The following is a 13373-nucleotide window of genomic DNA, read 5'->3' on the forward strand; positions in this document are numbered from 1 at the left end:
GCTGATGAGTTTGAAACCATTTACAATTCCATTTTCACATCCTGAGGTTGAAAAATAAAGCAAAGAAATTTGATTTACCAAGTTCTTTTAACACTCTCCACGTTGAATGTACATAGCAGCTAGGTGAGATTGCCTCTGGGAAGATATGCTTTCGGTTAGTGAAAAGTGCAACAACAGGAAATTCATTTTGCGTGTAAGGGGCTTGCAAAAGCTGTACATTTTACAGCAGGCATAAGAGCTCCAAGTTACTGACACATAAATATACTGCACGTATATGCATCAGGCTGATACCATACATAGCCATGGCTGTCTATCTACATCTACATCTACATCTACATACATACTCCGCAATCCACCATACGTTGCGTGGAAGAGGGTACCTCGTACCACAACTATCTTTTTCTCTCTCTGTTCCACTCCCAAACAGAACGAGGGAAAAATGACTGCCTATATGCCTCTGTGCGAGCCCTAATCTCTCATTTCTTGTCTTTGTGGTCTTTCCGCGAAACATAAGTTGGCGGCAGTAAAATTGTACTGCAAAAAGCCTCAAATGCTAGTTCTCCAAATTTCCTCAGTAGCGATTCACAAAAAGAACGCCTCCTTTCCTCCAGAGACTCCCACCCAAGTTCCTGAAGCATTTCCGTAACACTCGCGTGATGATCAAACCTACCAGTAACAAATCTAGCAGCCCGCCTCTGAATTGCTTCTATGTCCTCCCTCGATCCGACCTGATAGGGATCCCAAATGCTCGAGCAGTACTCAAGAATAGGTCATATTAGTGCTTTATAAGTGGTCTCCTTTACAGATGAACCACATCTTCCCAAAATTCTACCAATGAGCCGAAGACAACTATCCGCCTTCCCCACAACTGCCATTACATGCTTGTCCCACTTCATATCGCTCTGCAATGTTACACCCAAATATTTAATCGACGCGACTGTGTCAAGTGCTACACTACTAATGGAGTATTCAAACATTACGGAATTCTTTTTCCTATTCATCTGCATTAATTTACATTTATCTATATTTGGAGTTAGCTGCCATTCTTTACACCAATCACAAATCCTGTCCAAGTCATCTTGTATCCTCCTACAGTCACTCAACTACGACACCTTTCTGTACACCACAGCATCATCAGCAAACAGCCGCACATTGCTATCCACTCTATTCAAAAGATCGTTTATGTAGATAGAAAACAATAGCGGACCTACCACACTTCCCTGGGGCACTCCAGGTGATACCCTCACCTCCAATGAACACTCACCATCGAGGACAACGTACTGTCTATGGAGTAAAAAGTGTTCATCAGGCCAGCAGATAAAGAAATAAAGATCAGTGTTAGCATGTGATGGTCAGATTGCTCCTTTACAGCAGCCTTCAACACCTATAACTGTATCTGAGAAAAACACTTTTTTAAAACTAAGTAAAGAATAAGTAAAATATGCTTTTTGAAGGTTCACTGACTAGTGCTCCACACCTGGCTCTGATTTAAAGGCTTATTTATTTGTTTGGTTGGTCTGGTGATGGATGCCAAGGAATTGGTAGGTTCTAAGACAGAGAGCAAAAACAGTGAGAAGCACATGTGATGGTTAAATAACACCCGTTTACATTACTTGAGTAATAGCAAGTGTCGACTACAATCTATGACATGTCCTCATGATAGGCCAGTTCATCACACACAGTAACAACAGAGGCTACTGATAATGCTTTGAGTACACAGGCAGAGCTCCAGCTAATAGACTGTCCTAGAGCAGTGCAGCATCCTGTAACTTGGCTCCATGGTGGTGGTGACTGTGCAAGCAGAGTAGGGTGTTATGGAGCCAGCCGCAGATAGGCAGTGCAGTCGCATGGGTTCCTGCCAGCTTGTAGACATGGACTGCACCACATGGTATCGATAGCATGCACTACGACAGTATTTACATCAAAAAGTTGTATGAGCAAGTGTGTTATGTGAAAATAAGATGTCACACATCTGAAAATGCGAGGAGGGATGGGGGCACTTAAAATTTCTGCATAGGATGGCAAAATTTCTGAAGCTGACCCAGGTTGTTGTGCATCTTCCAGGCTGAATTTTCATGTTAGTGATGTATATCATGTTGATGAATTCCTTTTTTTTAATATATATATTCTGTTTGCTTGAGAGTGTGGAATGAATAGGGAAAACAGCTTTGTAGTGCAGATGCTGACCAGAAATAGACACAAGCACATGAAATCTGTCTGCCCATTGAAACTTCCCTCCTAATTAAGCCCATCAAACACAAAAAATACTTCCAAATTGTTTGCTACCAATTTTCCACCCAAAAAAATCCCACATATACATCCTTATCTCCCATAAATGGTAGTGCTGAACAGTATCTGCGCCAATGTGTTGGAGGCATTGTCAGGCCACAAACATATCTCCCATGTCATTTTCTTCTGTTACTCACAATTAAAAGACACGACATAATCAAGTATAGAAGAGTACCTCTCTAATTGTACCACTGTCACCTCAGGCTTGTACAGTTAATCAAATCACCGTGGTGGATCGTGACTACCTTCCGTCATTCTCTCAAATGGGGAATATCCTCTCCAAAATCATTACCACTTCTCTTTAACTTGTACTTGTCAGCCTACCCAAACCACAAAATGTACTGCTCCGATCTTTTGCCATCCCTGATCCCAACTTTATTGCCACATGGATCATATTTGTGCAAATTATCCAAGAGAATGATTTGTTCATTGTATTCAGCCAGCACATCTGATCCAAGCCCTGTCAGTGATTCAGCCTATCACATTAGACACACTACTTTTTTTGAATTACACAACTAGAGTTGTCTATCCAACACAACTGATGGTCCAACAACCTCCTGATTGCAATTTCCACTAATATATTGATACACTCTCTCTTTCCCTTTCTGTCCACCATATCATAGTTATGTCTAAAAACAAAGGTGATGTGACTTACCAAAAGAAAGTGCTGGCAGGTCAATACACACACAAACATACACACAAAATGCTAGAATTTTGTGTGTATGTTTGTGTTTGTTTGTGTGTCTATCGACCTGCCAGCGCTTTATTTTGGTAAGTCACATCACCTTTGTTTTTAGATATATTTTTCCCATGTGGAATGTTTCCCTCTGTTATATTCATATCATTAATTTGAACCCAAAAATATCATAGTTATGTATATACATCTACAGACTTTTGTTCACAGTGTCTTCATTGTGCTCTGCCTTTCTTCTTCTGCCCTGCATGCTCCCTGAATTCCAATGTTACCGCCATAACTTGCCACTTTTGCAAAAGTATGAAAGTGAGCTTTCTTTGGCACCATATTCTAATCCTCAGTTTCAGCTGTCCTTTCCTTCTCCTTGCCTCTTCTTAGCTCTCACCTCCTCTAAATTTATCTCATCCACTCCATCTGAGACATACACTAAATTGGGCTCCATTGTGGGGAGAAGTCTTATAAAAAGAAATTGACACTTACAGCAAATAAAAGACGGAATAAATTTTATGAAAAAATATTTTCTAGGTACATTATTAACCCTTTTTATGCTGTGGAGTTTTTCTTATGAAGATGGTACAGCAAAAAATGAAGTATATCGACAACTCCAATACCACATCATTTACAATAGTAATGCATTTCCTTTTCCTTTTTTCTGTGCTGCAATTGAAACTTCATCTTATTAGATGAATGTTAAAAGACGATCAGGAGGTAATCAAGTGTCTATTGGTTAAAGGGTCTGAATGTGTTTCACATGTCAGTATGTGAAAAATAATTTTTGCCTAATTTTTTAGTTTCTTGCACACATTCTATTATGCTTATCCATTGATTCAGATGATTCATTTTAGTGCAGCATGTATTTAGATGTACATTTTTCCAAATTTGCCTGGCAGTAGTTTTCTCATTTGATGCCATACAACAAGGTGACTTTTATCAACATGCACACATCCCTTCAATGCTATTACTGTGTTTGTTCACTGAAATACCAATTTCCCTTTCAGTAATTTGCATTTTAATGTCATTATACTTTTCACTGTTGATGGTAACTGCCCCTAATTCATTCGTTACTCCATCATGCAAATAATGGAAGAAATCTGGACAAGAGTAGTTGTCAATGTACAACATGTGTCCTCTTCTGTAGTAACGCTAACATTGTTACAATATTGTTCATATTTTCCAAGCTATGCATCATAGGATTCATCTTCATCCTCTACTAGTGGAAGCCCTTCGTGAACATACATTTTCCATTGTAGGTGAGTTGTCTACTCATTGTCTTTCTTTTATTTGTTGTCACTGTGAGAGACCACAATCACACAAAATTACAGTATCCTCATTTGTTGATGATGAAAAGTAAAAATCACCATCACTACCATGCATGTAGTGAAGCGACACTTCGTTAAATGTGCAACACACAGTTGGTCACTTATCTATTCATGTACCAAATATTGAGATACATATACTCAATATTTGGTATACCAGTGTGACTTCATAGAAATTAACGTGATGGTAATAGAGTGTAGTCGAATTAAGCCCTGTGATGCTGAGAGAATTAGATCATGAATTGAGATGCCGAAAGAAGGATACAAGTTTTGCTATTTGGGCAGCCAAGTATCTGATGATGGCAGAAGTAATGAGAATATAAAATGTAGAGTGACAACAGCATTAAAAGATTTTCTGAAAAAGAAAAATTACTAAGAAAATTGAAATGTTAGGAAGTCTTTTCTGAAAGTATTTGTGTGGTGTGTAGGCTTATATAGTAGTCCATTGTGGACAATAAACAGTACATGCAGGAAGAGAGTAAAATATGGAGAGATAGTGAAAGTTATGTGGATAGATCAGACAATAATAGGTGCAGGTTGCAGCAGTTATGGTAGAAGATAATAGTTTTGTATATCTCTGGGTTACTTTTACAAAGATATTGGACATGCAAAGATGACAGTGCTTGTGAAGATAAAATGCTGTGGAGAGCTGCATCAGACCAGTCTTCAGACTTAAAGACATTCACAACAACATTGTTAGTTTCAAGTTATCTGAAAATGCAAGTACAGGCACATTTTAGAGCAATAAGTTGTAAATCTGCATCAAGTGAATTAGAAATCAGATGCATACCTAGTAATATATGAAAAGTTTGTGTGACAAAAGATCAGAACTCAGTGTGAATGAAACCCACCCACATTACATACATAGGAAGAAATGGGTCCAACTTTCACACAAACTATTTATTACTTTCACAGTTACAAAATCTAATAAGGAACAAAACAAAAGAACAGTTCTCTGTGAACATAGTTTCTGAATGAATACACACAAACTAGTCCGCAATGTTTGTCTTATTTGTCTCATTGGTAGGAAAACCTTTAAATCTCCTATCCAGATTCCACATTTGGCCATTCAGACAATGAACTGACTCGAATGGAGTAGCCGCTTAGCCACGGTTACATAAATTCAGCACACGTTGGTGTTGTCCTGAGACACTCATGGTTACCACCTTGTCAGCACACGCAATAGGTGTCATTTGTTTTAACTTCAGTAACTTTCCAGGGACAAAAGTTCTTCAGTTTTGCTCCAGTTTTTGTTTGTTTTATCACTACAAGATCACCAACTTTGTACTTTTACGCTTTCTTCATATATCGGTTAAAGTTGGCAATGTTTTCTTCTTCCACCTTACTTAACGTGTCATCTTTACGGTAAGTAGCAATCTTTTCGTACATTGTTGATATTCCTATCTGGAGTTTCAATTGTTAAATATTTAATAAAGTAAGTTCTCAGGTTTGCACCAGAAAGCTTGGGGTTCCCCTATGTATAGGTTGACAAGCAAGATTCATTCTTGAGGGTTGTGTACTTCTCCCCACTGCATTGATTCAATACCTCGCGATGTGGTCCATTTGTCACCACTACCTTCATGGGGACCAGCTTCCTACTTGGTGTTATGGTATTCTGCAGCACTGCTTAAGGCAGCAAATTATTACCGCCTGCTGGAGAGTCCCAGTAAAATATAAAATTTATAAAACCCCAAGGAATCTTACAACCTCCAACTGCCCCTTCTTGTCTGTGCCATAATTTTTTTAAAATTTTCGTTGCTGCAATTTGTTTTGTTTCTTTTTGGCAATGACTCCTTAGCTACAATAATGTTGGAAGCTAAAGACGAGACTTAAATGTCTCAAGGGAAATTTAGTTATAAGACCCCTTAGCTGTTTTGTAGTGCCTTATTTTCTTCATAAACTGTACCACATTTCCAGTACTGCAGTGTAGAAGTTTTGTGCATAAATCATCTTTTATTCCATTAATCACATACTGGAATAGTGAGTCATTATCAATGACAGCATGGCTGGCAATCTCTTTCATTACAAGAAAATATCGTTGAAGAGGCTTATTGCATTTCTTCTTCCATCGAGATGGCTGTTTGTGGATCTCTTCAGGACTTGACTTCACATTAAATTTCTCTTGGAGATGTTTGTTCAGTGCAGCCTATAAGACCCTTCTCACCCTGTATAAAAAGTTTAGCCAAACCTTCAACCTTTTTGTGCAAAAAAAAAAAAAAAAAAAAAAAAGTATTTGCAGTTGGTTCCAACCCATTAAAATACTGTTTTCGTTAAGTCTGTGATCCACTTTTTAACTCAATATCAGTCACTGTTTCTAAATGCCTTAAGAGCACCCTCAGCATCATAAAACAACAGAGCAAATTCTCATCAAACCTGTGAATGTTTTAAGAACTGTGCTTCTTTTAATCACCTGTTTCTGAATCAGAATCTCTTTTCATCTTCTTCCCCAGTAAACTCAGAATTTTATTGCAACTCATTTGGATTGAGTCCTCTTCTTTGTTATCAGTATCATCACTCTCTTCACATTAAATGTAGTTTTCAACACAGTTATGTCGATATCAGAGTATCAATGATAAATTTTAGTAGTCATTTCATTTTTCATTCCATTTTGTATACAAAATATATTACAGATTGCTCCCGGTCCCCCTTCTGAAAATGACTCCTCATTAAACGACTTCTTAGCTTCAAATATTTTCTGGAACATTGTTCTTGAGAAACAGTGATCTCAGGTATATGAATAAAATTTGCTAAAAACAGTCATGATCGCATAAATTTTGTGCTTAAACTAGTGACCAGTTTGTCTATTGTACTTAGATCATGATCTAAACACAATAGATCGAAACCCATCACCAGTTTAAATACAATATCTATTCAATCAAGACTGTTTTTAGCACATTTTATTCTTAGCTTCAAGTTTGTCAGCTTTTATTTGAAAAGTAAAGCTGGAAAACTCTAAAAGAATTTCCGATTTTTTTTCTGTCATCTGGAACTCTTTCAAAAATTAACTTATGTAGTGATTTATTTGCCTTAATTGGTAGAGAGGTTGTAATTTCATTTACTTTTTTGGTTTCACCCAATATTGCCATTTCTAGAAATATTATCATCTTGTTTCACTCTTCCCATTATTTCACAGCAGACCAAACAAATCTTTTATAATGTGTTAAATTTGGTGCACAGATAAACCAAGTAATGTGAATTATAACTCGCCATCTCACATTCAAACTTGTTTTGCCTAATAGTTTTTATTTCGTTGGATATTTCTCCTGTTGTCCCAATATAAACTTTCTCTTAGTGATGTTCTGCTACTGCTATCTGTTGTAACAATCTGAATCTTTCCCATAGATCCAAAATTCACACAATCACATGTTGCGACATAATCACAGGCAAACTGGCGCGTAGAAAAATTTTATCATAAATGTCGAAGAGTAGACAGCCACGACAGTATGGTCACTTGTTCAGTTGAGCGGGGTGGAACCCTCAAAATTTTGTAGGAAGAAAGGATCCAACTTTCACATAAACAATTTTTTGCTTTCACAACTACAAAATGTGTCACTGGTAATGAATGAAACTAAATATCAGTCACATGGATCTCGTCTCTTCTCTGTGAGCATAGTTGCTTAACGAACACACAAGAACTACTTTGCAATATTCACTTGTCTCATTAGAAGGAAATATTTTAAAATCTTTCATCCAAATACCACACATATATGCATAGTTTGTGAATAGTAAGTTATTCCTTTGATATCAACACAACTTAAAATATTATTTTGATACCCTGCTCACATAAACTAGTGTACAACACATCTACAAATATGTTGTTCTTTGTGTTGCAGTTATGATGACCAGTTAGACAGAGTAATGAAGTACCAAAGGGTGCTGTTAGAGGACATTCACATGGTAGAATGTGGACCTGTGGAACAGCAGTCCGTACCACTATTCAAGCACACTGCCCGTACCAGTCATTATTGTCTGCGTATTCACTACGTGGTTGCAAACAGTCCGGGGTACTTCCATATGTTTCGTTCAACTAATCTGCGATTTTTTAACAACATGGCTGTTGGAATTCGTACTGATGAAGAAATGATAGGTAAGTAATGAATGCTCAGGTTTTTCAGGACTTCATACAGAAGTTTAAGGGATGCTGACAGATTGATCAAATATTTTCATGTGTGTGAGAAAGGGAACAGTTCACCTTAGTTTAAGTCAAGGAGTTGAAACTTCAACAGATGCTGGCTTCTGACTAACTGTTATTATGATATCTTGTAAACTGTTGTCTGTCACACATCACATGTCACTGGAATAACAACTAGAATGTGACGTAGATTAAACTTTTCATTGCTTCACCACACTGGATGAGTTGATTGTGTACTTCTGGCTACCATTCCATCAGCCCGAGTGAGGTGGCGCAGTGGTTAGCACACTGGACTCGTATTCGGGAGGACGATGATTCAATCCCGTCTCCGGCCATCCTGATTTAGGTTTTCCATGATTTCCCTAAATCACTTCAGGCAAATGCTGGGATGGATCCTTTGAAAGGGCACGGCCGATTTCCTTCCCCATCGTTCCCTAACCTGAGCTTGCACTCCGTCTCTAATGACCTCGTTGTTGACGGGACGTTAAACACTAAATTTCCTCCTCCTCCACCATTCCATCAGTAACTAAATAAAACTCTGGAAATTTCCATTAATTATGTACAGTTAGTTTAGCACATACTGTCAAGGCTGAAGGAATATGTAGAATTTCAAAATACTTATCTTGTTCCTTTTGACTCATTGTGATGTTCTTTGATATTCACGTGAGTGGAGGGTCAGGTACTTTTATCAACTAGGCAATGAAACACCATATTTCTTGCCACATAAAACTTGTGTGGTCCCATTATGAAATAAAATGTCAAAACTGACTCAAAGTCTGCTCCGAAACTGAATCAAAATCTGCTGCAAAACTGACTCAGTATTTACTACAAATCTGATTCACAAACTTGCTTGTCACTGGCCCTTATATGAATGAACAACAATTAATAACTTTTTACATATTATTGTCATCATTATATTTACAGAGTTTAATGAAGAATTAAATATTCACAAAATTTTAAGTGTGTCAGCAAGTCACATGTTGAGAAAGAAAATAGCTAAAATAATTTATTTTGTTGAATGTTGACTTCTTCTATATAGAAAATCTGTGAAATTTTGTGTCAAAACAGTGACTAGCTACCAAGTGTACAACTATGAAATGCAGATTTTGACACTGCACCATTTTGTTGTGTCATCAACAAGTGTCAGATGTACATGAGTTATAAATTGGAAAAGCGTGTGCATAGTGCTGCGTTGTTCAATATATCGAAATTTATACCGAACAAAGAGTGCTCATAGACAGCAATAATTATTTGTTTTCGTTTGAAGAAAACTGCTGCTGTATTATATCGATTACTTTGAGAAGCTTATGGTGTATATGCTCCATCGTAAGATGTGTGTGAATGATGGTTTCAGCATTTCAGAAATGGTGACTTCGATGTTGCAAGCAAGGAACATGGAAAACTGCCAAAATATATGAAGGTGTTGAATGAAGATGATTTGCAAACACAAAATCAACTCGCCGAACAGTTAGGCTTTAGTCAACAAGCTGTTTCCAGTCGGTTACAAGAGATGGAAAGATTCAGAAGACCGATAGGTGGGTACCATATGAGTTGAATGACAGGCAAATGGAAAAGCGCAAAAACCTGTGAGATTTTGCTCCCTTGGTATAAAAGGAAGTTATTTTTGCATCATGTTGTTACAGGGGAAGACAAGTGGATTTAGTGTGAGAATACCAAGTGCAAAACATCATCACAACCCACATTGACTGCAGGAGTGAATCGCTTTGGCAGAAAGACAATGCTCTGTGTTTTGTGGGACCAAAGGGGCTTGGTCTGTTATAAGCTGTTAAAACCTGGGGAAACAGTTAATACTAAACATTACTAACAACAGTTAACCAATCTGAACTGTTCACTGCTTGAAAAAAGGCGACAGTAAAAAAAGAGGCAACACAGTCATTTTTCTTCACGACAGTGCTCTTTCACATATGGCAAAACCAGTTTGCGACACATTGGAAGCACTCAGCTGGGAAGTTTTACAATATGCGGCTTATCCACCAGACTTCACTCCTTCTGATTATGACTTGTTTGCATCGATGGGTTACACACAGTGCTTTGGTTGATACAGAGATGTGAAAAAATGGCTTGATGAATGATTGGCAGCAAAAGGGAAAATTTTTACTGGTGTGGTACTCACAAATTGCTGAAAATATGGGAAAAATGTATAATAAATGATGAAGCGTACTTTGAATAAAACACTATTGATAATTCTTCTGAATTTAACATGTTTTTTTAGACAAAAAAATCCTCATTTCGTACTTGAACACCTGGCATAAGTAAACTCGATTATTATTTGTTTTCCTGTTGTAAGCTCACTGCAATTAATTAAAAGCATTTTACTCCATATGCATTTCACCTTTATTTACAAAGCTTGTTCTGTGGTCATTGCTGTATTTGCCAGTTGTTCACATATTTCACAAACCACTGCTTATTCCTTCTTTGTTAGCAGAGATTGAAGGTGAAAGAAACTTTGTTGCATATATACACTGATCAGCGAGAACATTATGACTGTCTGCCTAAGAGCTGGTATGTCAACCTTTGACACAGACAACAGCAGCAATGTGTCATGGCCTGGAAGCAGTGAGGCCTTGATGGGTTGTTGGAGGAAGTTGGCATCACAATTGCATACACAAGCCACCTGCTCCCCCATAAATTCCGGAGAGAGGGTCGATGAGGTCTGATGCCATGTTCAGTCACATCCCAGATGTGTTCAGTTGGGATCCGATCTGGCTAGTTGGGGAGCCTGCACATCAATTGGAACTTGCCACTGTGTTCTTTGAACCATTTGTGACATTCATCTGCTTTATTTCATCGTTGATTGTCCTTGGTGTCGATGTACTGCATTGCTATACTGGCTGAAAAATGGGGGTGGAAGTTCAACGCTGACTACTTTAAATGATGTAGCCAACAGGTGAATATTTGCGTTTCACAGTTCTTCACTTTCACTGTTCACAACTCCCCAATAATACAGTTATTTGGCCAGTTAACTACTGTTTAACTTTCGATAAGCCTCATTAATAGGTTGCAAGCAAACAGCCACATACTGCTACAAAATTTACTGTTTAACATCCATGAGCAGGAAAAGCCTAACCACACAGTTCACAGTTCTCGAAGAATGAAAAGGTATGTATGGAACAGGCAGTGTCATTGTTTTAACACATAGCCTATTACACTTTTTTCACAGTTAAGTGGATGCATTGTTGTTGATCTAACCAACACGGGTTCCTCACCTGAAACTCATCCATGGACTGACTGTCTCGGGACCAAAAATCAGGCCCTTATATATCAGCTCAATAATAGGCACTAAAACTACACATAATTTGGTGTTTAATTTACAGAAATTACAATTAAAACTTAACTCATTAAATTAACTGAATACATCAATAAATTCCGTCTTTTTAACAGTTTCTTCTACTACAAGAGTTAGGCCAAATTATTTGTTTAAATCATGAAATTAACAGATATAGTTATGCAAACAATGCTTTTGACAAAACTGGAAATTACTTTGGAATTAGTTAAGAGCTGGCTTTGCTAACATGTTTTCGAATAGAGCCAAATAAATACTTAAAGACTGCCAATGTTTAGTTTATAGACAACAATAGAATTTAAGTTAAGAAACGATTCTGATTTCACCCTATAACAAAAGATAATAACTAGGCATAGTCAAAATAAATTAGAAAATCAGTTACATACATAAAACTAAGCACAAAATTAGACCTGGTGTTATGGTCTTTAAAACTGAGGGCCAACCTTTCTCTTTAAGAAAATGCAGATTATACTCACATATGTTAACGATAATTAGTTGAGAAATAAAAGAATGGATTTTAATGAGGCAGATGGCAAAACAACTGGGGAAGTAAAAATATCCCAGCTTGCTTTGTTACACATTCCATCACACTCTTGGCCTTGTGACATAGGTTGTGCTGAGTCTTGCAAGACTCAGCACAACCAGGAGCGCCTCCGAAGATGTCCAACATAGCTTTTGACGAAATGTCAGGGATAGAAGAGTTCCATGGACCACGGCCATACAACCCGAAAGAATTCTCGGCAGCTGACACTTGTACTCTGCCGAGCATTCAAGTCTGATGTTAGCACTTCTCGAACACCTGACAAGTGATGCAGTTTCTGAAATGCTCATGCTGAGTCACCAGGCCATCACAATGTGTCCTGGACAATATTTTTAAATTATTTCTGAGAGCTAACCAAACTGTGACTGCTGTTTATGTTGCTAAACAGAGATACTAACAAACAGGGAGAAATTAAGGAAGTAAAAATATAGGGCTCTGCCCTGACTTGAACCTGGGACTTGATGCACCCAGAGCAGGAATCATATCCCTGGACTGCTGGCCTTCCTCATTCTCCTCACGGACAGCATGCTCATTGATACTACATGCACCATGGGTGTGTCTGACTAGCAGTCATTCCTCGCCTGCTGATGCTGCTTTTTTCGTTGCCTGGATGGGCTTTTATCAATAGTAGGTTGGTGATCATAATGTTCTGGCTGATCAGTGTCCACTTGGCAGCTCAGCCTCCATTGATAAAGAAGGAAAAGACAGCGGCTTGCACAATATGTAAAGAAGATGCAGATGCAACAATGACCACAGAAGATGCTTTGTAAATATAAGCGAAACGCTGGTGTAAAATTATTTTTAATTATTTCCCGTAAGCTTAAGATGACAGAAGCAATAATAGTTGATTTTAACAGATGCTGAGGAAGATGGCCATGCAAATAAGTATAAGTAAACTAATCGAGTTTTTTGTGTTAACTTCATTTAAAAACATTCTAGGGCTGAAATTTTATTAATTCATGCATAAAGATGTCCTTAAAATCCTGCCAAAGTTTATGATAGCTCCAAAATGTTTGCATTTTGAATGACCATCCGTGCTCTTTTATTCCATTTTGTAGGTGTTGCTGTAGTATCAGCGTATATGTTTTAATAAAAAA

At 37.7% G+C, this 13373-nt stretch overlaps 1 protein-coding gene across 1 annotated transcript in view; it reads left to right on the top strand.

Moving 5' to 3' along the window:
- Positions 1-13373, top strand: part of LOC126177145 (phosphatidylinositide phosphatase SAC2) — a 371512-nt gene that overhangs the window by 256991 nt on the left and 101148 nt on the right. The window contains exon 13 of the mRNA XM_049924417.1: positions 8133-8386. Coding sequence (XP_049780374.1) covers positions 8133-8386 — 254 coding nt within the window. The remainder of the gene's footprint in view (positions 1-8132; positions 8387-13373) is intronic.

The sequence above is a fragment of the Schistocerca cancellata genome, chromosome 3 (genome assembly GCF_023864275.1).
Source record: "Schistocerca cancellata isolate TAMUIC-IGC-003103 chromosome 3, iqSchCanc2.1, whole genome shotgun sequence".
In the NCBI taxonomy this organism is placed as follows: domain Eukaryota; kingdom Metazoa; phylum Arthropoda; class Insecta; order Orthoptera; family Acrididae; genus Schistocerca; species Schistocerca cancellata.